General features: G+C 49.9%; 1 protein-coding gene across 12 annotated transcripts in view; it reads left to right on the top strand.

The window, feature by feature from the left end:
* LHPP (phospholysine phosphohistidine inorganic pyrophosphate phosphatase) overlaps nucleotides 1-24,060 on the top strand; it is a 154,096-nt gene that overhangs the window by 16,290 nt on the left and 113,746 nt on the right. For 10 of the 12 annotated variants that reach the window (XR_010141643.1, XR_008510692.2, XM_002821242.4 and 7 more), the window contains exons 2-5: nucleotides 5,832-6,019; nucleotides 10,160-10,313; nucleotides 19,191-19,254; nucleotides 20,195-20,287. Coding sequence is in view for 10 of the 12 variants with exons in the window: in XM_002821242.4 (XP_002821288.1) it covers nucleotides 5,832-6,019; nucleotides 10,160-10,313; nucleotides 19,191-19,254; nucleotides 20,195-20,287 (499 nt within the window). In the remaining 2 variants the exon portion in view is untranslated. Of the gene's footprint in view, nucleotides 1-5,831; nucleotides 6,020-10,159; nucleotides 10,314-19,190; nucleotides 19,255-20,194; nucleotides 20,288-21,930; nucleotides 22,776-24,060 lie in introns of those variants that run through there. The other 2 variants (XM_054523009.2, XM_024253387.3) reach the window with 2 other exon arrangements.

Raw genomic sequence — 24,060 nt, forward strand, 5'->3', positions numbered from 1 at the left:
GGTGCTGTGAGGGCCTCTGGGTCGCACAAAGGTGACCAGTACCAGGGCTGGAGGGCAGGGGGCCCAGCTGGGAGGGGCTGACGCTGCCCTTTTCCTGTGGCCCCCTGCCGCCTGCCCAGCCTCCCCCCGAGGGAGCCTGTGCTCCCTCCAGCCTCAGGACCCTCGGCGGTCCCCAGAGGGCCGGCTATTGAGCTGTCCCAAGGTCACTCAGGATGTCCAATAATTGTCCTAACAGTTTACCTGCTGTGGAACAGTAATGAGAGGGTTTTCATTATTTGCGGGTGAGCGCTCCTGGCAGATGCCGACAGCCAGCAGATGTGGAGAGTCCGAGGTGATTTGTAAGGGCCGGTTCATCTGATGCACGGTAATTGCCCCGGGCGACGTTGTCACTCAGAGGCTCATCCTGGCCTGCTGAGATGAGGTAAAGGTCAGTTCAAAGATCCAGTTCGGGCCAGGCGTGGTGGCTCGGGCCAGGCGTGGTGGCTCAGGCCAGGCGCCGTGGCTTACACCTGTAATTCCAGCACTTTGGGAGGCCGAGGCAGGGGGATCACCGGAGATTGGGAGTTCAAGACCAGCCTGGGCAAAATGGTGAGACCCCATCTCTACTAAAAATACAAAAATTAGCCGGGCATGGTGGTGGGCACCTGTAATCCCAGCTACTCAGGAGACTGAGGCAGGAGAATCGCTTGAACCCAGGAGGTGGAGGTTGCAGTGAGCCGAGATCGTGCCATTGCACTCCAGCCTGGCTGATGGAGTGAGACTCTGTCTCAAAAAAAAAAAAAAAAAAAGATCCAATTTGGCTACAGGAAGTGGGAGCAAATCCCCACTCCCATGGGACTCCTGGGGAGGAGGTAGCGTGCTGAGGTGGGGGCCATGGTCTCAGAGGGGCTGTCTGGCAGCCAGGACCCTGCAGAAGGCCCCTTTCCCCAAGGTTCTTGGGTGGTGGGGTGAGGAACAGCCCACCCCAGAGCTGGGCTTGTCCCTCTTTGCAGGGGCTCTTTGTGCAGCTCTTTGCAAGCCTTGCTGGGGTCCTGGAGCCGTGCCTGACTAGGGCTTTCCTGATATTTTGGAATTCTTGTACTTCATGCCTCCCAAGGCTTAGTCTGTGATATCTGGTGGCAGGCCCCACTGGGGGATGACAAGGATTTGCTTCCTCAGCTGTCCTAGTCGGCCTGGGCTGCCATAACAAGTGGCATTGACGGGGGACTTCAACAGCAGACGTTTATTTTTTCACAGTTCTGAAGGCTGGAAGGCTGATACCAGGGGGTCGGCATGGCCACTTTCTGGTGAGGCCCCTTTTCTGGGCTTGTAAGCAGGTGCCGGCTTGCTGTGTGCTCACATGGCCTCTTTGTGCATTCAGGAGGGTGCTCTCTGGTGTCTCTTCTTCCTAGGACACTGATCCTATCATGTGGGAGTCCCACCCTTATGCCTTCATTTCACCTGGATTACTCCACAAAGGCCCCATCTCCAGATGCAGTCACATTGGGGATTAGGACTCCCTGTCTGGGCTCATAGGCCTTGCTGCTTACAAGCTGTGTGACCTTGGTCAGGTCTCTGTCTCCTAGGGCCTCCATCTTCTCCTTTCTAGAGTGGAGATAATGGTTCTTGCCTCATAGGCTCATTTACCCAGTGGGTACGACTTACTGAGGGCCACCTGACAGCCAGGTACCTGGCCCTTGGGGATGCGCATAAGAGACAGCAAATACCTTGGGCATGAGGACAAAATCAGATCATGGATCCTGAGTGACACCACCGTCCTTACCCAGCTGCAAGGCTCAGTATAATGTTGTATTAATATTTTACTCTTTAAACAATAGTGCATACTTTCCTTATTTTCAGTAATTTAAAATAAGGAAGAGGCAACCTGGGGCTGATCCCTGGTGGTCAGAATGGGTCTCTGGTGACAGCTCAAAGGGGGGTGTGGTCTGGGGCACAGAAGGACAGAACCCAATGGGAGGGGACTTACCCCAGCATTTCACATCAGATTTTTCAGGGACAGATTTCATTTCTAAAACTAGTACTTGATATTATAAGAGCATATAGGTTGAATGAACTTATATTGGTATTTCAAAGGAGGCCAGTGGCTTAAGAGTCCCAAAGTGAGTTCTGTGACTTACTCATGTTTCATCCACATATGAAGTTGTGTTTGGAATAACAGATGTGAGGCACTGTCGTCTCACTGTCACATCGATTGCTCACTGTTCTGAGAAGGTCACATCATCATTCATTAGCAATAATTAGTCCCTGGGGACCCCCTGCACTTCTTCACTCAACTGCTCCATTAACTTGGGTGCAAATCACACGTTCCAGGTGCCAGTCAATGGAGATCTATCCATAATGTACAAGGTGATGCTATTAGTTACAATATATTAACTGCCTAATTTAAAAATAAAAAAGCTATCTTTATGAAGGGCAATTAACCACTAAATGTAATTGATAATTCATAAACCTCTGATTAGGAAAGACAAATAATAAGAAAGGAATGAATCACCCGTCCTATTGAAGAAGACTTTGCCAGCCTCTCGTCTGCATTCACTATGTGGTCAGCAGATCTACAGATTTCTTCCTAAATTGCACCTGTCAGCTCCAGGGCTGGGGATCTGGAGGCTCATTTAAGTGCAGAAACTTGTGTTTTCACCAGTGAAGCCTGTCTGTTTCTTTTGGGGGTTATAAGGAGGCTGCAGGCTCAGGACACCCGCAGGGAAGTAGTGGGTGAAGTCATTTAGACTTCTCCATCAGTTAGTCATTCAGCAAATGTTTATGGGGGATTGTGGAGTGCCAAGCCCTGTGGGAAGCCCTGGGGATGCCATGGAGACCTGAACAGATTCATCCCTGAACTCCTGGAGCTCGTAGGCCAGTGAGAAAGACAACAAATGCATAAATCAGATGATTGGAGACACTGGTTAGTGTTACAAACAAAAACTGACAGAGACAGGGTGGAGGCAATGTCACACTGGATGGTGGGAGGAAGGGACATTGGCCTGAGTCCTGCCACCTTTTCGCAGTAGCTGTCACTACCACTGAGGGCTGTATTTGGGGCCCTCCCCCACTAGTGGGGAATCGTGCCTGGCTTATCTGCCTTTTTTTTTTTTTTTGCGACAGAGTCTCACTGTGTGGCCCAAGCTGGAGGGCAGTGGCGCGATCTTGGCTCACTGCGACCTCTGCCTCCTGGGTTCAAGAGATTCTTCTGCCTCAGCCTCCCAAGTAGCTAGGACTACAGGTGCCCGTCACCACAACTGGCTAATTTTTTTTGGTATTTTTAGTAGAGACAGGATTTCTCCATGTTGACCGGGCTGATCTCGAACTCCTGCCCTCAAGTGATCCACCAACCTTGACCTCCCAAAGTGCTGGGATTATAGGCCTGAGCCACCATGCTCTGCCTTATCTGCCCTCTCAGTGGTCCTCCACTCCAGCCTCATTTTCTGGCTCCACCTTCCACATACCCCACGCTGCTTGAGTTCTTTCTATCCGAGAGGGTGGGGCCAGTGCACACGTGCCTGTGCGCAAGGTGGGTGGCCCTTCCCACCACCTGGCCTGCCCTTTTCTGCCATCTCCTTGTCTGTCCCTCAGGTCTCCAGTTGGGCCTGAATCCCCAGTCTTTTAAGACCCCACACTGAGCTGTGTCCTTTCCCCACTATGTGAGAGAGCTCCAGGAGAGCTGATTTCCTGTTCCTGACTCAACTGTGCGTAGATATCAGCTCCATCTCCAAAGTCTCAGGCTCAAGAGTGGGACAGAAAGCCCTTGACATTTCTGGGATTCAGTACCTCACCCATAACATGGATAAATTACATTCATACCGGGTTCAGTTTGAGTTGAGTTTTTAGTTGGGTCTCACTTGCTCAGATGGAAGTTGATTTCAAGCCGTAGTTCTAGTAACTGGGTTGAATCTGCGTGTATTCATTTCATTGGGCCACATCTGTAAACAAAACTTGAAAACATGCTTCCTCTCTATGTGTATTTTCTATAAATTTTAAATTATGCATTTAACACTATTGCTTAGGTTATAAAAAATATACAACTTGAAAGAATAGATGAAGAGCCAAGATGTCTGCATCTTTGGAGATCAGTGGAATGTGTGTGTTTCGGGACCTGTCTGAGAACAGTGTCAGATGTAATTAGCATGGCTGATTAATTTTACTAGGGTTTCTTAAAAGTGCCTCCCGGCCCTTGGGCTTGCAGCTTGATGTCTTTTCCACAAGTCCACACTGCAGCTCAGTGCAGATGTCAAATATGACCGCTGCCTTGTTGGGGCCAGTTTGTCCAGGAAGGGCTCTTGTGATCTTGGCGAGGGAGCCAAGTCCTGCCTGTCACCCTCCCCCCAGGTCTGAGTGACCCACCCCGCCTGCCTCTGTAGGTTCCTCTAGCATGCTCGGGTCCCTTCCTGGTGGGCGCCAGGTCCTCCAGCCTCCTGTCCCTGCACAGAAGCACCACACCCTGTGGCCCTCTCTCTTGCTTCCCCAGGGAGGCCTCCCCGACCTTCCTACCCCACCTTGTCACCGTCTGTCTGCTCACCCTGTTTATATTCCACGTAGCGTCTCTCTCTTCTCAGTCACAAATTGCCCTTCCTTTGCGGGGTCTCTTGTTTGGTGCCCTCCTCCTACCCCATCCTGGATGGTGGCCTGGAGATCAGGGACCTTTTCCATGCTCACGACTACAGCTCTGTGCACCAGGCCAGTGCCAGGCACGTAGTAGGCGCTCAGTGACAGTTTGCAGAAGGGTGGATGTTACTTCATTTGGTGCGTTCTGAGAACTTGCCCAGGTGCAGCCTGGATTCGCGGGTCTCCTGTGAATTCAGGAGGGAAGAAGCTCGGTGCCGCCGGCCAGTGGCAGCATCCTGAAGTTCATGAGACCTCCAGGCTGGGTTTGGGCAGGGTCTAGGTCCTGTCTGTCCGTCCCGGAATAGTTGGTGTCCCTGATGACTTTGGCAAACCTTTCTCCATTGACAGTGATGAAGACAAACCTGTCTCGGGCCATCTGCCTTTGTACTTTCTGGGAAGTGTGGATCCAGAGTTAGTAAGGCGTGGACGTGTGCAGCTCACCTGCAAGTGGAAATGCTAAGTGTGGTGGAAAGGGACAGAGAAATAGCTGTGGACGTTCAGAGGTGGCCCCTAGCCAGGGTGAGCAGGATTGTGGAGAGGAGGTATTGCATGGATCTCGGGCTGGGTAGAAGTGGCCAGGCAGGTGGGCCAGGCACGGTGGCTCACACCTGTAATCCCAGCACTTTGGGAGACCTGAGGTCAGGAGTTCGAGACCAGCCTTGCTAACGTAGTGAAACCCCCGTCTGTACTAAAAATACAAAAAATTAGCCAGGTATGATGGCAGGCGCCTGTAATCCCAGCTGCTCTGGAGGCTGAGGCAGGAGAATCGTTTGAATCTGGGAGGCGGAAGTTGCAGTGAGCTGAGATCATGCCACTGCACTCCAGCCTCGGCGACAAGAGCGAGACTCTGTCTCAAAAATAAAGAAATAAAAAAAATAAGTGGCACAGGTAGAGAGGCGGGGGGACAGAGCTGCATCCCAGGCAGGGGGAGAGGCAATGAAAAGCAGGGGTCAGGTGGGGAACCTCGGGGAGCCTCAGGTGTATGAAGTTCAGTGAGGATGGAAAAGAGTTGTCGGGGCGTGGTATGGGGGTCCTCTGAGAAGGGATCTGCTTCAGCTCAGAAATCCCAGCCTAAACACATCCTGGGTCAGCCAGGGCCCCCTCAGGGGCTCACAGTGGCCTGGTCTGCTCTGGGCTTTGCTGGATGCCCTTCGAGAATCACCGCGCAACCTCCTTCAGAGGCCCAACACTGCACGTGCTGACTTCCCAGGCCTGTGTCTCCCCTGCCGCAGACTGAAGCGTTCCCGGCTGAAGGTGAGGTTCTGTACCAACGAGTCGCAGAAGTCCCGGGCAGAGCTGGTGGGGCAGCTTCGGAGGCTTGGATTTGACATCTCTGAGGAGGAGGTGACCGCCCCGGCACCAGCTGCCTGCCAGATCCTGAAGGAGCGAGGCCTGCGACCATACCTGCTCATCCATGACGGTAGGCCTGTCGGGCACCAGGACCTTACAGGGGTGAAAGCTCCCCTTTCCCAGGGTGGGGGCTGTGCAGAGGGCCTCTTTCACTGGGGCAAACCACTGACTGAGCTAGGCCACCAACACTCATGGATGGGGGGTAAAAACCTCATGGGGCTTCCTGCTGGGGGCTGGGGGCAGGTTAGGACCCAGCCCTGTCCATTCCTTGGCCTCACACCAGAGGGTCCTTAGAGCAGGTTCTGGATGGCTCCTGGGAGGAAAATCCTAGGCTTTCTTTCCTGATCTAGGATGGACCAAGGGACCAGGGAATTGTCAAGGTGGCAGAGTTCTAGCTCCTGTTGAGAAAGAGACAGAGAGAGAGACAGAGAGAGAAAGAGAGAGAGAGAGAAAATGAGAACGAGAATAGATGAATATAAATGAGAAGCTACGTTGAGGTCCATCGCTTCTAACGTCTGGCACCATAGCCTTCAACTATGTGAAAACCAGCCCTGCTCTTTGGAACAGTTTGCAAATGGCTGTAGGCACAAGGTTTGCATCCTGATTTTAGTCTGAATGCAAGAACAGAGAGCCCCTTTGACCCTCAGTGGGGAGGTTTTCTTGGAATGAAGCAGAAGGAACAATATTACTGGTGCCTCCTGAATATTTAAAAAGAAGAGACATTAGCAATTCCAGACACTTCTCCATTGGTCCACTGCACCTTCTTCCTTCCTCTGCGCTTGATGTTTTTAGTTTTACAAACCTCTAGGCAGAGGCAAGCGTGGCTTTCCTTTCCAGGGCAGGGTGGGGCTCTCAGAAGTGGCGGGTGCTCCCTGAAAGCCCAGATGTCGACTTCATAGCCCTGGTGCCAGTTAAGGGTGACATGCCTGGCCTTTAGAAATCATGTTTCTCAAAATTCTTTCTCTGTAATCTGGGATCCCTGCTAGTATCTTTGGAACATGGTCTTCAAAGAAAGAAGATTTAAGAAAAATTATCTTGCCCCATCCTCCAGAAAAGGGTTGCTGGACCTGGGAGTGGAGCTGGAAGAAGCCAGCAGAAGAGGGAAGTGGGCATCCGCTTGGAGGGTGGCCTTGGCCAGTGAATCAGACAAGCAGACGGCAAATCTGGGAGGCTGGAGGGAGGACGAATGCTCTTCCTCAGCTCTAATCCTGCCTCCGTGTTTTCAATAACTAGACCCTTGTTTTCAGACTTGGAATTTTTTTTTTTTTCAATCATTGGTGGATTTTCTATCTAACATTTTATGAAAATTTTCAAGCATCCAACAAAGTTCAAATAATTTTTACTTGGAATAGTTCTGATTTTTTTTTTGGAGACGGAGTCTTGCTCTGTCACCCAGGCTGGAGTACAGCAGCGGTGTGATCTTGGCTTCCTGTAACCTCCGCTTCCCGGGTTCAAGCGATTCTTCTGCCTCAGCCCCCCACGTAGCTGGGGTTACAGGTGCGTGCCACCACACCTGCTAATTTTTGTATTTTTAGTAGAAATGGGGTTTCACCATGTTGGCCAGGCTGGTCTTAAACTCATGACCTCAGGTGATCCACCCACCTTGGCCTCCCAAAGTGCTGGGATTACGGGTGTGAGCCACCGCCTCCGGTCTTGCTTGGCATAGTTTTATACCCTTCACCTAGATTGTAAATGACATTTTTTGATATTTTCTTCACTTTATATCCATCCATCCCTCCATCTATCTATCCGTGTTATTATTTAGATGCATTTCAGAGTAAAATGCAGACACGGGTATACTCCCCTAAACACTTCAGCATATCATTAGAGTTTGGTATTTGTTTACAGTTTTTCCTGTTGATGTAAAATTTACATGTAATGAAATGTACACACCTCAAGTGTACTTTTGCTGAGTTTTGAAAAATGCATGCACCTGTGGAGCCCAACCCCATGAAGAGCTAGACCATCACCATCACTGACAGCTACCTCGCACCTTGCCCAGGTGGTCTCCACCCCTTGTCCCCTTAGAGGCAACCACTGTTTGGATTTTTTCCATTACAAATAAGTTTTCCTATTCTAGAATTTTATGTAAATAGAATCATACAGTATATAATTGTGCTGGGGCCTCCAGTGCTACCCCCCGGCTGAATGATTCATTAGCAGGACTCACAGAACTTAGAAAAGGTGTTACACTCACAGTTAGACTTATTACCGTGAAAGAATAAAGATTAAATTCAGCAAAGAGAGGAGACACATGGGGCAAAGTCTAGGAGAAGACAGGCGTGAACTTCCTGTTGTCCCTTTGAAGTGGAGTCCTACTGGGCACACTCGATTCTCCCAGCAACGATGCGTGGATTCTCCCAGCCACGATGCGTGGATTCTCCCAGCCACGATGCGTGACAACACGTGGGAAGCATCGGCCACCAGGGAAGCTCACTGGAGCCTCAGTGTCCAGGGTTTCTGTGTAGACATTAGCACCTGTGTCACTGACCTTAGCGACTCAGTCTCCAGCCCCGCAGAGTCCAAACTGATACAGCTGGGCCAGGGCCTCAGGGATACAGAAACAGGTGTTCACTGTAAGCCAAGCTGTTAGCATAAGTGATCTGGTCAGACTGAGAGAGCAGGGCCCAAGGCCTTGAGCATACAAAACCCCTCTTATCAGGTAGAACATCGCAGTGGCTCAGAGGTTATCTCCCAGGAGCCAGTCCTGAAGACAGGCCTTTTTTGGAATGTACAGGGTTTGAGCAACCTAGTCTTGCTGAGTTAACCCTTTCCGTCACAGTAGTCTTTTGTGTAAGGCTTCTTTTACCCAACATAATGTTTTTGAGACTCATCCATATTGTTGCGTGTATCAGCAGTGTTGTTCATTTTTATTGCAGAATAGTATTCCATTGAGTGAACAGACCACAGTTTATCCATTCACATGTTGTTAATACCTGGATTGTTACCAGTTTTAGTCTATTATGAGCAAATCTGCTATGAACATTCTTACACAGTTCTTTTGGGTAAATACCTAGCAGCAAAATAACTGGGTCATAGGGTACATGTATGTTCATCTTTATAAAATTCTGCCAGACCTTTTTTTCAGAGGGATTGTACTATTTTACACGTCCTCCATCTGCTGCAGCTGTTCAGTATCCTCACCAGACCTTGGTGTTATCAGTCTTTTTAATTCTCACCATTCTGGTGGGTATGAAATCGTATCTCATTGTGTATTTCAGTTTCTTTCTTTCTTCCTTTTTTTTTTTGAGACAGAGTCTCGCTCTGTTGCCCAGGCTGGAATACAGTGGCGCAATCTCAGCCCACTGCAACCTCTGCCTGTCGGGTTCAAGTGATTCTCCTGCCTCAGCCTCCTGAGTAGCTGAGATTACAGGCGCCCGCCACCATGCTGGGCTAATTTTTGTATTTTTAGTAGAGAGGGGGTTTTGATCATGTTGGCCAGGCTGGTCTCGAACTCCTGACCTCAGGCGATCCGCCTGCCTTGGCCTCCCAAAGTGCTGGGATTACAGGCATGAGCCACCGTGCCTGGCCTCAGTTTCTTTTCAATTTAGAAAGGTCAACATCTAATCCTAAGAGAGATGACAGCATGTTTCTTCTAGGATCTGAAGACACAAATCCAATGATTTGATGTATCCTTGCGAATTTTCCTATTTTAATTTAAAATGGGGGAAGACAAAGAAGAAGGAGGAAGAGAGTTTCCTAAGGGAGCTGGTGAACTGGACCTGTGGGGATGGAATTCTGCTTTTTCTTTAGGACATATGTGTGGGGTTGCCTGAAATGTGTCAACAGTTCTTACAGTTTGGGACCAGTAGTGCCAACCCTCCAAGGCTTGTGCAGCCCCATTTCCTCCTGCTGCAGGCTCTCAGTGTCTTCTGAGCAGGTTTCCCTTCTTAGTTGCAAAGCTGTGGGTTTCCTGCCTGCGATAGTGACCTCAGGGAGCTCCTGGGGCTGATGTGGTATTGGGATGGAGGGTCCTGGGTGTGCCCACCTTTCTCCTCATGAGCCCTCTGTGAGAAGCCAAATTCCTTCCCTCCTTTGTTAAATAGGAATAACACCCTTCTGTGTCCACCTCCCATGGCAGCTGTGAGGATCAGAAAGAAATGCATCTGAGAAAGGGGGAGGACATGTAAAAGGTGTCCCTGGTAGGAGATGGGGAGGTAGGCCATGTCCTCCTAGGGCTTCGTCACACTCTCTCTCTCTCTCTCTCCAGGAGTCCGCTCAGAATTTGATCAGATCGACACATCCAGCCCAAACTGTGTGGTAATTGCAGACGCAGGAGAAAGCTTTTCCTACCAAAACGTGAATAACGCCTTTCAGGTGCTCATGGAGCTGGAAAATCCTGTGCTCATATCACTGGGAAAAGGGTAAGTTGGCTCCAGGGAGAGTCATTTCTTGGTGCTTTAGATGATGCTGTGCCAGTCTCTGACTTGCGGAATCAGGCAGAGAAGGATGCAGAAGGGGAGATGGGAGGAGCACCGGTGACCTTCTTTTCCCTCCCTTTTTCATGCTTTCTCTCTTCATTTCTTTATTCCTCTCCTTTAATCATTTCTTTAGGAAACAGGAACACTGTCTTCAGGAGCTGGTTGATCAAGCTTCCATGTGGAGTCTAGACTAGAAGAGGGCGTCATTGCAGAGGGAGACCCTCTGGAGATCTCAGAGGCCAAGTGTTGATTGTCCCAAGTTTAGAGCAAAGAAGGAGAAGGTACATTTGCATAGGATGTAGCAGGGTGTTGGAGAATGCTCTCAAGGGTTGTCTAATTAGTAAAACATAGGCTTGAGGGCCTACCCAGTCTGGGCACCGACAGTCTCTGGCCACAGATCACTGTCTCTGTAAAGCTGTGATTTTGTGATCAGTGTTTTGTCTGAGCCTCTAGCACATACCTTGCAATCTCTTTCTTAAACAAAACAGTGTTGGTTATTTTTAACATTTTTCTTACACTGAGATAGCACATGTTCATTGAAGAAAAATTAGACAATACAGATGAGCAAAAGAAGAAACCAGAAAGTATTTTTAGTCCCACTGCACGAGGAAAACACCTGTCCCTATTTTGGTGTATGTCCTTGCAAGTGGCTTCCTGTGCGAATAGACTATTATGGATGGAGATGTTCACAGCATTGATGTCACACTTGACCTTGTTTTGTCACCTGTTTTTTATTGTTCACCAAACAATATTTGTGACTGACTTAGCATGCAGCAAATGGATATGTCTTGGGGCATGGTTATCTATTGTGTGGCTATCTTGTATATATATATATTTTTTAAGACTGAGTCTCGCTCTGTCACCCAGGCTGGAGTGCAGTGGCGTGATCTCGGCTCGCTGCAACCTCTGCCTCCCGGGTTCAAGCAATTCTCCTGCCCCAGCCTCCTGAGTAGCTGGGACTACAGGCACGTGCCACCACACCCAGCTAATTTTTGTATTTTTAGTAGAGGCAGGGTTTCACCATGTTGGCCAGGATGGTCTTGATCTCCTGACCTTGTGATCCACCCACCTCGGCCTCCCAAAGTGCTGGGATTACAGGCATGAGCCACCGCACCCAGCCTCTTGTAATTTTTTTCTTTTTTTTTTTTCTGCTTATAAGTTTATTCAATGCAAAATAACCCTCGCCAGTTCTACTGAGGTGGCTGACCATATCCACGACCAAATACACCTGTAAACTGAAATTCGGTTGCTGACCCATTCCCAGCCTCAGCTTTCTCATTGGCAATGGGGGAACAGCACTCCATCTGTGGGTGTCTCTTTCTCTCTGTGGGTGTCTGTGTGTGGATGTCTCTCTCTGTCTGTGGGTGTCTGTCTGTGGGTGTCTCTCCCTATCTGTGGGTATCTTTCCCCACCTGTGGGTATCTCTCTCTGTCTGTGGGTGTCTCTCCCATCTGTGGGTGTCTGTCTCTGTCTGTGGGTGTCCGTCTCTGTGAGTGTCTCTGTCTGTGGGTGTCTGTCTGTGGGTGTCTCTCCTCGTCTGTCGGTGTCTCTGTCTGTGGGTGTCTCTGTGAGTGTCTCTGTCTGTGGGTGTCTGTCTGTGGGTGTCTCCTCGTCTGTCGGTGTCTCTGTCTGTGGGTGTCTCTGTGGGTGTCTCTCTGTGAGTGTCTCTGTCTGTGGGTGTCTGTCTGTGGGTGTCTCTCCTTGTCTGTGGGTGTCTCTGTCTGTGGGTGTCTCTCTGTGAGTGTCTCTGTGAGTGTCTCTGTCTGTGGGTGTCTGTCCTCGTCTGGGTGTCTCTCTCTCTCTGTGGGTGTCTCTTCCTGTCTATGGGTGTCTTTCTCTGTCCGTGGGTGTCTCTGTCTGTAGGTGTCTCTTCCTGTCTGTGGGTATCTCTGTCTGTGGGTGTCTCTGTCTGTGGGTGTCTCTCTCTGTGGGTGTCTCTCTCTGTGTCTCTCCTCGTCTGTGGGTGTCTCTTTCTGTCTGTAGGTATCTCTCCCTGTCTGTAGTTGTCTCTCTGCATCTGTGGGTGTCTCTTCCTGTCTGTGGGTATCTCTCCCCATCTGTGGGTGTCTCTCTATCTGTGGGTGTCTCTGCCTCTCTGTGAGTGTCTCTGTTGGCTTCCCCTCTTGTGGGTCTTACAGGTCGGTCACGCTCCAGACCTTTAGGCCGCACCCTGCCAGTCTCTGGATGGCTGTGGCATGGGGTAGCAGACACGCTCTCCAGGGGCAGATGGTGGTAATCACAGAGATTCTAGATCCCCGTGTGGGTGAGGTACCAGTAGAAATGTCTCCAGGCAAACTTCCTTCCCGCAGCCTCAGGACCTGAGAGACTGCCTGGCCTTCATGACGTGAAGGTTGGGCACATTCTCATCTGCCAGCTCCGGGTCTTAGGCAGGTGGACATTCTTCTTGGCTACCATCATGACTCTCTCCTTAAAAAGGAGTTCATAAATAGCAATCTGGTTCTTCTTAGGCATCAACATCTCTGCGGCTGTAGGGTCCAGGTCCGGGACTGGAAAGCGCGATTTTTTTCTAACTGATCCCTGCTGACGGCATCTAGATTGTTCCTGGTTTTTTTACCATACTAGGGCTTTGATGAGCATCTTGGTGCATTTCGGATGACGTCTCCGGATACAGTTACAGAACGAGTATTTTTGAGGTTCTTGAGGCATGTTGCCAAGTTGTTTCCAGAAAGCTGCACAGATTTATTCTGCACAGCCTAGAATTCTAGAATCACAGGGTTCTGCACAGCCTAGAATTTTAGAATCACAGGGTTCTGCACAGCCTAGAATTCTAGAATCACAGGGTTCTGCACAGCCTAGAATTTTAGAATCACAGGGTTCTGCACAGCCTAGAATTCTAGAATCACAGGGTTCTGCACAGCCTAGAATTCTAGAATCACAGGGTTCTGCACAGCTAGAATTCTAGAATCACAGGGTTCTGCACAGCTAGAATTCTAGAATCACAGGGTTCTGCACAGCTAGAATTCTAGAATCACAGGGTTCTGCACAGCTAGAATTCTAGAATCACAGGCTCCTAGGGTTGCAAGGACACTTTGGAGTGTCTACCTCAGCTTCTCATGAAGTGTGGGAATTCTGAGGCCGTGGCGGGGGAAGTGTTTTCCAGCTTCGGTGCTTTCGGTGCTTCTGGTGACAGCTCTCACTGCCTCTGCTTGCTGTACGGGACCAGCTGATGGAACAGACAGGGAGGGACTTTTTAATCTGGCCATTGGCCATTGCCACGCACTTTGTGTACCCCGTTTTGTGTAATTCTGACTACCACCTTGTGGGGTCTAGGCAGGTCATTGCCGTTTTGCAGGTGGGGGTGTTGAAGCCACAGGAGATGAAATAAGCTGCTGTCCCCCAGCCATTGAGTGCTGATAGGATCAGGAGTGCCACTTGGTGTGGCCGACCCCAGACCCTGCGCGTGTTACCTCTAAGCTACATTCTAGAGCAGACTTTTTGCCCACACAAGCCTTAAATGTGGGCTGGGGACAGTGGCTCACGCCTGTAATCCCAGCACTTTGGGAGGACAAGGTGGGCAGATCACCTGAGGCCAGGGGTTCAAGACCAGGCTGGCCAACATGGTGAAACGCTGTCTCTACTAAAAATACAAAAATTAGCCAGGCGTGGTGGTGCATGCCTATAGTCCCAGCTACTCGGGAGGCTGAGGCATGAGAATTGCTTGAACCTGGGAGGCAGAGGTTGCAGTAAGCCAAAATTGCGCCATTGCACTCTAGCCTGGGCGACAGAGCAAGACTCCATCTCGAAAAAAACAACAAAACCTTAAATGTATTTTTGAGGCTGTGTTTAAAAATGGGGAGATTTTACAGAAAATATCCAGATTTCTGGATTCTTTTGAAGAATCAGAAGATCTGACAATACTGAGCCTCACATTCCTGCACATGCAGCAGCGTCGCTGGAGCCACTGCCTCCATTAGTTTGAGTTTACTGCAAACCCCAGCCCTCCCTGTTGTCCCTGTCTCCAGACCACAGAGTCAGTTGCCATTGATCGTGTGCGGTTTGTTGTTTTTTTTCAAAGTAGAGAAGTACTTCTTCACGCTGTGTCTCTATCAAAAATGGACAAGTGAAAGATGTTTCACGAAATAAAAGGATTTTCTTTTTAGTAACTAAACATTTCTAGTGTGTTTCTCATGTAAATAAAATGTGTCCTGTATGTAGTCAGGGTTCCTCAGAGAAGCCCGAAGCTACAGGATATAGATATGTAGCGAGATTGACTGTGGAGCCCTGCAGAGCAGGGCTGGCAGGCTGGGGACTCAGGAATGCGCTGCAGCAGAGTCCTAAGGCGATGTGCTGGTGGGATTCTTGCTCGAAGGTCAGTCTTTGTTCTAGTAAAGCCTGCAACTGGTTGGATGCGGTCCACCCACATTGCGGAAGGGAATGTTCTCTCCTCCTAGTTCACCGATTTAAATGTTAATCTCATCCAAAAACACCTTCACAGAAACATCCAGAATAATGTTTGACCACATATCTGGGCACCGTGGCCCAGCCAAGTTGACATATTAAATTAACCCTTGTAGTCCCTTTTTAAACTTACACCCATTGCAACTTAGGTCGCTGCTATGGAGCAAGCCACAGAACCTGGCCTCTTAACTTATTTCCCCGGGCTGACCCGTTAGGACTTTGAGTCACCAACACCTCACTAGAGAACAAGCATAATGAAGAAGCTCTGCAGTAATTCGTTAATGTTAACACTTTTTTCTTTAAAGATGTCTCATGCTGAGCTTGGTGGCACACGCCTGTAATCCCAGCACTTTGGGAAGCTGAGGTGAGAGGATGGCTTGAGCCCAGAGGTTCGAGACCAGCCTGGGCAACATAGTAAGATTCCATCTCTACAAAAAAGAAAAGAAAAAAAGTAGTCTTGTAATTATTAAAAACCACTATTCCAGATCATGGATAATAATAGTCAGAACAGGTATATTGTTGAAAAAGGAAAAAAAAAAACAAACCCGGAAGCAGTCGCTTTCAGCTTTGTAATACTGCAGCAAATGTCATAGTAAACAAGGATTTGTTTAAAGTAGGAGATTAGTGGGGTCTCTGCTGATGGGGGTTCTGGGTGTTTAAAAACCAGAGAAAGGAACTAGCGGTTTTAGGGCCTAGGTCCCAGTTTCTCAGGACAGCCCGAGGACCCTCAAAGAGCTGCCATCACCATGCTCTCTTCGGCTGTGGGTCACTGCTGGTGAGGTCCATCCTGCACTGCAGGACACAGGGGCACAGGCTGAGTGGTGCCCACCAAGGAGGCAGGAGCAGTGGGTGGGGGCGCCAGGGCAGACTGTCCCTCTCCTGGAAATGGAGTGATTTACATTTGGCATCTGTTTGGACCCGAGAGTGGGAATTGCCTTTGTAATTTCTTCTGTCATGCTGCTGTCAGAAAATTAAGCTGTTTACCTGACAGACTATGGAAGGTTAATGGCTCTTCTGGGAAAGGTCAAGTGGTCATTTGCAGGGAGGCTGTGCTGAATAATCGGAAACGGCAGAAGAATAAAGCATAAAATTGCATCTGACTCCTCCTCCTGGGCTTCCCCCTTTCTTTCCAGCATCCACGGGTTCCTCTTTGTGGCTAGAACATTCACGTCCTAAGTGGGGCTGCCGTTGGCCAGGTTAAACCAGTAACCAGTAACAGGAGAAATCCATCGCATCTCTAGTGTGTGGAGGTTACCGGGCTTTCATATTAAAAAAAAATTTTAAGTGCTTATATTTGCCGTGTCTCTAAAAAATGTTTTCAGGTAACAGTAGGCCTCAAGATGCCTTTTTGTTTTTCTGAATGAATAAGGAATAAAGAAAAATTCTGGGCACTATAAAATCAAGCCCAGATTCAGTTTTTAAAAAAATAAATGTTAAAGTTTCTCATTTTGATTCCTGGAAGTTCGTGTTCTCCTTGGACTCTAAAGATTAGCATGCAAAGACAAGGTTTTGATTGTGTATTTTAAGTTGCATGTTCAGTTTTTTTAAAATCCCATCCAGGACTAAATTTAAACATAAGAAAATCCAGGTTTCTTTCGCTTTAGAAGAGGCTGCAGGGAACGTGAGGCCAGCGGAAGTGTCGCCGCGTGGGTCCCCTTAGGAGGTTTTGCCAGATGATGGGAGGTGCTTGCTCCCCGTCCACCCAGCCTCCAGCCGGCCCCAGGGTAGCTGAGGGACAGGGGTCTGGGCCCAGAAGCCCCCAGAATCCTCAGCTCCAAACAGAGCTGTACCTGTCGCAATGGAGTAGTTTTGTTGATTTCAGGTTTTCTTTTGTTGCTGGGTAAGCATTTCCTGTGCGGGGTATATTCTTTCCTCCGTCCTGGCTTACTTCCACACATCACTTCATTAGGGAGGCCCTCCCTACCCACCTCGATGCCCTCCCTCTCCTGGCACAGGTGGGCAGGAGGGGACGAGGGTCTTGGCCTTCGAAGGCCTGCAGAGGGCCTTGCCTGTGGTGGCGTGGCCACCCTGGTCCTCAGCAGGGTGCTCAGCAGATTCCAAGGTGCTCCCTGGACCTGGACCTGGACCTCCCCTTCACCTCCTTTTAGCTTAGGTCTCAGCTTTCATGCCTCTCCTGCCTCCCTGAACCCCGCCTGTCCCCCGCCCTGTTCAAGCAGACTGCCTCTCCCCTGGGTCCTGCCCTTTAAAGTTTGTCTGTGGGCTTCTTTGCTTCCCCACCAGACCGTGAGTCCCTGGGGAGCAGGCCTGGGGCTGGGAGTGTCCCCGAGTCCTGCAAAGGGCTGTGGAGCATCTGGGATTGTTAATGCCAAGGGGGACCAAGGTAACCTGGGCCATTTGCAGCACCAGCCAGTGCAGGCCTCAGGACCTGGTGTCCCCTTACCGTTTCCTGAGAACTCTGGACCCCACTAAAGAAATCATCAGACCAAAGTAGCCGATCGTCCAACTGGGAAAAAGAAAAGGCAGTACTTTTTTAGGCCATGTAAATGCAAAATATACATTCGAAGTCTGCGTTTAAGACATGAACTTAGAGATTTCTAAGCCTGTTTTTGGGGGTCACTCTAAAAGGGAGGGCATTTGCAGGTCCCCCCTCTGTGAGCATTCACGGCATCCCAGCCAGCCTGTATCTCTGTGCCATGACCCCAGAGCACAGAGCCTCGGAGGCTGTGGAACAGGCCTGGGGTTCACGTGGAGAGTCCCAAGCCCACGTCTCAACAGGAGATGCCCACACCTTCAACAAACAGACTCCAAGCTCCAAAGCCGCCTAACAGGGGAGTGGCAAGGGACCAGCTCTGGCAAGGCCCGGGTTTGGCTGAAGCCCGTACCTGCATCCCAGCTTGTAAGTTTAGCCAGGAAGCGTCTGAGGCAGGCAGTGGAGGAGGCACAGGGGTGAGTGGTTCATCCCACAGGTGTGGCTGGGTGGCTCCTACAGCTTCAAGGCGTCAGGTGGGGCAGAAAGGGACAGGCAGGGTCCCCAGGAGTGGTGGAGCTGGAGGAAGGGCACAGCCCCAGGGCAGCTCCCAAGGAGCTCAGTTCTCACACCCCAGGTGGTCACAGAACACATTTCAATCCCCCAAATTGAACAGGGCTGTGTTCATTTTTTCCTTCCCCCAGCTCATATCTTACTGCTTGTGTCAGCCTGGATGAAAGGTTATTTATAATAATATTCTCCTGTCTCATCTGGGCAGCTTCTGCTTGCAAGGTACCGAGTTAGTAACTTTGCATGCGTTATTCTGTTCAAGCTTCACAGCAGTCCGTGAGGTGGGTATTGTTTGTTGTTCGTTTTGCCCATTTTACAGATCAGGAAACTGAGGCCCACAGGCATAAGCAACCCAAAGTCACACCGTTAGAAGGCAGCGACATCTGAACGCTCAAGTCAGCATGCGCTCTTCTTCCCTCTCATTTTCTGCATACGTGCTTTCTCCATGTCTCCCAAATCCTAAGGGCATGGCAGAAGGAGAGGGAAACTGATGTGATAGTGGATGGCAAAACATTTTAGTGGTTACAAGAATCAAGCCCCCTTGTGTATTCTTGGCTTTCAGTGAACTGCGTCTTCAGAGCAGTGCAGGTTAAACCACTTTCTCCCCCACTGTAGTCAATTGGCTTTGTTCAGCCAGAGCCGGGTCTGGCCCACCATGTGTCTGGACTGTGGGTGCCTTGAGGCTCCGTGTGACGCGATCGTAGGGTGGGCCAGGCCGGGCTGCAGCCAGCCACCAAGCCAGCACTGGGCTCAAAGAGCAGTGAGGCCATTTTGAGAAAGGAATGCTCCCTCGTGCAGAGCCTGTCTCCACCCCCATGAGACGGGAAGAAACAGTTGTCTTCTCATAAAAGCATCTGGCGCCCATGAAACCTGGCACCTCGCTTGACCTCCGGCTACTAGGGGATGTAGCAGGGTGCTATGGAACTAATGGAGTTCTCTTCTTCAGCCAGCAATTAGGGGTTAATTATTAGCAATTAGGGGTTCGCCACATACCCTGTGGACCTGCTGTTCCTTCCCAGGACACAGGTCACTTGTCATTCTCTGTGTTAGCAACTGAAACCATCTGCCCTCTGGGTCCCCTGTTAATCATTGCAGCAGGGTCCCCGCGAGTCTGACAGCAGGGGCGCGTTCTGTGTGACCCGTGGCGTCCCTGGAGCTGCTGGCTGCTGCGCTCTCCCCACTGGGTATGGCAGCCTGCCGCCCGGCTCTGTGGTGCTGGTCCCCTGCGATCATTCTCAGCGTGGCGCCTGGACGGCCCCTCAGCCCCAGCTTGGCTCTGCAGCCAGCGGGATAGTCCCAGTGCTCAGCTCCCAATAACATCCTGCGGTCAGCTCCCCGTGCTCAGCACCCCGCGCTCAGCTCCTCGTGCTCAGCATCCCGTGCTCCGTTCTGCTCTCTCCTAGGCGTTACTACAAGGAGACCTCTGGCCTGATGCTGGACGTTGGTCCCTACATGAAGGCGCTTGAGGTACCAGCTCTGGTTCTGTCCCAAGCTCTCTTCAGACCTCAGGGCACCTGGGACGTTTTGGGTCTTTGTTGAGAAGAGGCTGTGTTTAATTAATGTACAAATGGCCTTTTGTGTTTCCACAAAGGCTGCCTGCCTGTTCTGGGCTGGTCCGGCCCTAGGCTGTCCTCCTCCCTCCCCATCTCTCCCTTTTCGTCCTCCCCATCCTCCAGTGGGCGCAGCCCCCCTGCCTGCTGTGGACCCTTCCGCTCTCCCAGCTGGTCTCTGCCACGCTCCTCTTGGGCTTGTGGCTTCTGTATCAGTGCTGACCACCGGTCTCGTTCCTGACCCTGGGCGTCTGCAGCACCTCAAGCTTGACGGGTCCTCACTGGCCTCCTTCCTGACTTCCCCTTCAGTTTCCAAGGCCATCTGTGGCAAGGCCTCCGGGTGGGGCTCCCCTGGATCCACTCTGGCCCAGGTCCCATTAGCTGCCCCAGGTCAGCCTCACATCCCGTCCCATCCTCACAGCCGCAGGTGGGAGGGAGAGGCAGACGAGCAGATGGAGCCCTGGGCTCCACCCAGGAGGTCTGTGATGAGCTGGGAGTGAGCAGGGGAGAAGAAGGGGAGAAGGGATGGGAGGACGGAATTGCAGGTGAGTGAGCAGAGCACTGCTCTGCTGGCCCTTGGGAGCCCTGTAGTTTTGCCAGCTCTTGGATGCCTTCTGCTGTGCGTAGGCCTTTGAGCGGATGGCAGGGTGCCTGGTGCTAGGTGACCTGAGCAACCCGGGCAGCCCTTTCTGGAGTTGTGAGGCTCCTGCCTGTGAGATGAGTTCTCAGGCCCACAGCATCCTGCTTCTTCAAGGCCCTTGACTCTTGGGGGCACATTTGGGACAGGGTTTCCGTGGCTGGGCGTACACCTGTTCGTTGATCCCAAACCCATGCCATGTCCCTCTCTCTTTTCCCAGTATGCCTGTGGCATCAAAGCCGAGGTGGTGGGGAAGCCCTCTCCTGAGTTTTTCAAGTCTGCCCTGCAAGCGATAGGAGTGGAAGCCCACCAGGTAGGTTGGTGCCTTGTGAAGTGGGTCGGGGGAGGCAGCCCCATCAGGGAGGCCCTGGAGCTTGGAATGGATTGCAGGACTCAGGCAGCCTGTGGGGTTGGCCAGGCAGCCAAGCATGGGCTCCCTGTGAAAGCTGACCTGGCTGGGAAGGAGGGGGAAGATAGCAAACGAAATCCACTGAATAGTTTCAACCGTGAAGTTCTTTCAGTGTGAAAGCAAGAAGCAGAAATGCCTATGGCTTTTCCTGAGTTTTTGCTGCTTCTCTGAAAGGTTAAGAATTGACAAGTCCTATCAGTGTGTTAATATATCTCACTGGCAAGACAGTGTAACAGCAAGATTACAACAATATGGAAGAAATAATAAAGTCACTCATTTTGCGACCTTTATATTTTGACTATTTTGGGATAGATTGCCTTTCAAACTTCCAAATTTTAGAAAGGAAAAAGAATAGGTTATGATTTTATTGTCTACACCTACCCCACCCCCACCCTAAGTGAGTCTGGCTTCGTCCTCCAGTGGGTTTTCTTTTCTTTTCTCTTTTTTTTTTTTTTTTTGAGTCAATGTCTCCATCTGTCACCCTGGCTGGAGTGCAGTGCAGTGGCACAGTCATGGCTCACTGCAGCCTGGACCTCCCAGGCTCAAGTGATCCCGCCATCTCAGTGCCCCCTTACCAGCCAGGCCCCCCCGCACTGAGTAGCTGGGACTACAGGTATATGCCACCATGCCCGGCAAACTTTTTTTTTTTTTTTTGAGACGGAGTCTCACTCTGTCACCCAGGCTGGAGTGCAGTGGCACTATCTTGGCTCACTGCAACCTCCACCTGCTGGGTTCAAGCAATTCTCCTGCCTCAGCCGCCTGATGAGCTGGGACTACAGGTGCGTACCACCACACCAGCTAATTTTTTATCTTTACTAGAGACAGAGTTTCACCATGTTGGCCAGGCTGGTCTCAAATTCCTGACCTCAGGTGATCTGGCTGCCTTGGCCTCTCAACGTGCTGGGATTACAGGTGTGAGCCACCATGCGCAGCCCCGGCTAACTTTTGTATTTTCCATAGAGATGGCGTTTTGCCATGTTGCCCAGGTTGGTCTTGAACTCCTAGCTCAAGCCATCCTCCTGCCTCGGCCTCCCAAAGTGCTGGGATTACAGGCATGAGCCACCACACACAGCCCCCTCCAGCAGGTTTTCTGAAAGATTGTAAGAAATAGTGGGCAGCCGGCATGGTGGCTCACGCCTGTAGTCCCAACACTTTGGGAGGCTGAGGCAGGTGGATCACTTGAGGTCAGGAATTTGAGACCAGCCTGGCCAACGTGATGAAACCCCATCTCTACTAAAAATACAGAAAAACAAAAAAAATTAGCTGGGCGAGGTGGTGCATGCCTGGTAATCCCAGCTACTTGGGAAGCTGAGGGATGAGAATTGCTCGAACCTGGGAGGCAGAAGTTGCAGCGAGCCGAGATAACGCCACTGCACTCCACCTGGGTGATAGAGCGAGACTCCTTCTCAAAAGAAAAAAGAAACAGAGTCCACAGCTGCCCCAGGCTGTCCTGCTGCCTCCTCGGAAGTGGGCAGCAGAAGCATGGGTTGGGGGTCCCCCAGGTGTCAAGCCTGGTGTATGTTTCCCCTGTGTGCATTTCGGTCCAGAATACTGGTGCCTCATGGTGCTTTGAGAAAGATGGCCCAAAGCTGCCGAAGTCTAGACACTGCACCTGCACCTGCCCTGAGATCCGTAGCGATGTCAGAAGATGCAGGCTCTCTGGAGTCCCCAGAAAACACCTGGGAAATGTCACGTTAGTCTGTTGAGAAGGAAGGGTTTGTGTTTTGAATGAGTGAGAACTGCAGCAATAAATAACCTGGCTTTTTACTATCTTGCTTCATAGGGCAGAATTTCTTTTTTTATTATGAGAGATTTCAAACATACAGAAAAGTAGAGAGAATGATACAGACCCCCCATTATATCCATCACCCAGCTTCAGTGTTTAAGATTTTGCCACATTCCTTTCTTCTATCCTCTTTTTTTTTCTTTTAAAAAATTTACTGACTGGGTGTGGTGGCCCACGCCTGTAATCCCAGCACTTTGGGAGGCCAAGGCGGGTGGATCACCTGAGGTCAGGAGTTCAAGACCAGCCTGGCCAACATGGTGAAACCCCGTCTCTACTAAAATATAAAAATTAGCCGGCTGTGGTGGTATGCACCTGTAATCCCAGCTACTCAGGAAGCTGAGGTAGGAAAATTGCTTGAGCCCAGGAGGTGGAGGTTGCAGTGAGCCAAAATTGCGCCACTGCATTCCAGCCTGGGCAACAGAGTGAGACTCTATTTCCAAGTAATAATAATAGTAATGATAATAATAAATTTACTTATTTTTTTGCTGTCATATTTTAAAGCAAATCTCAATTGTATCCTTTCATATTGTAGCATGACATTAAAAAAAATCGTGATTTTTAGATGTAACTACAATACATTAAAACTCCTAACATGGCCAACAGGCACACAAAAAGATACTCAATATCATCATTCATCAGGAAATGCAGATAAAAACCCCAGTGAGATACCACTTCACACTAAGATGACTGTATAGTTAAAAAAAAAGAAAGAAAATAACAAGTGTTGGCAAGGATGTAGAGAAACTGGAACCCTTCTCTATTGCTGGTAGGAAGGTGAAATGACAATGTTGCCACGGAAAGCCACTTGGTGGTTCCTCAAAGTTAAACACAGAATTTGCCATATGACTCAGCAACCCATTTCCGGGTCTATACCCAGAAGAACTAAAACAGGTGTTCAAACAAAAACTTGTACACAGATATTCATAGCAGCTCCATACACAATAGCCAAAAGGTAAAAAAAAAAAACCAAGATACCTGCCCATCAACTGATGAAAGGATAACCAAATGTGGTATGTCCATACAGTGGAATATTATTCAGCCATAAAGAGGAATGAAGTTCTGACACATGCTCCAGTATAGATGAACCTTGGTAGCATTATGCTAAGTGAAGAAAGCCAAACACAAAAAGACACATATTGTATCCTTCCATGTATAGCAAATGTCTAGAATGGGCAAATCCATAGAGATGAAAAGGAGATTAGTGGTTGGCAGGGGTCAGGAGCGGAGGGGAATGGAGAGTGCTGCTTCAGGGTACGAGGTTTCCTTTTGGGGTGATACAAATATTCTGGAACTGGGCCGGGCGCGGTGGCTCACACCTGTAACCCCAGCACTTTGGGAGGCTGAGGAGGGCGAATCACTTGAGGTCAGGAGTTCAAGATCAGCCTGGCCAACATGGTGAAACCCCGTCTCTACTAAAAATACAAACATTAGCCAGATGTGGTGGTGGCGCCTATAATCCCACCCACTTGGGAGGCTGAGGTGGGAGAATTGCTTGAACCCAGGAGGTGGAGATTGCAGTGAGCCGAGATCATGCCACTGTGCTCCAGCCTGGGCGACAGAGCCAGACTCTGTCTAAAAAAACATACATATATATATATATATATATATATATATATATATATATTCTGGAACTGGACAGTGATGATGGTTGCACAACGTTCTGAATGTGCTCCATGCCAGTGAATTGAATACTCTGGTCACAGTCATAAATTTTATGTAATGTGTATTTTACCACAATAAAAATTTTAAAACCACCTAAAAAATTAACAGTGCTTTTTGTTAGTATTATTTAATACCAACCCATATTTAAATTTCCTTGACTGTCTTAGAAATGCTCTTTTACTGTTGATCTGTTGGAATCCAATCTGAAGAAGCTCCGTGACTTGTGTGT

This window comes from Pongo abelii, chromosome 8, assembly GCF_028885655.2.
Source record: "Pongo abelii isolate AG06213 chromosome 8, NHGRI_mPonAbe1-v2.0_pri, whole genome shotgun sequence".
Taxonomy (NCBI): domain Eukaryota; kingdom Metazoa; phylum Chordata; class Mammalia; order Primates; family Hominidae; genus Pongo; species Pongo abelii.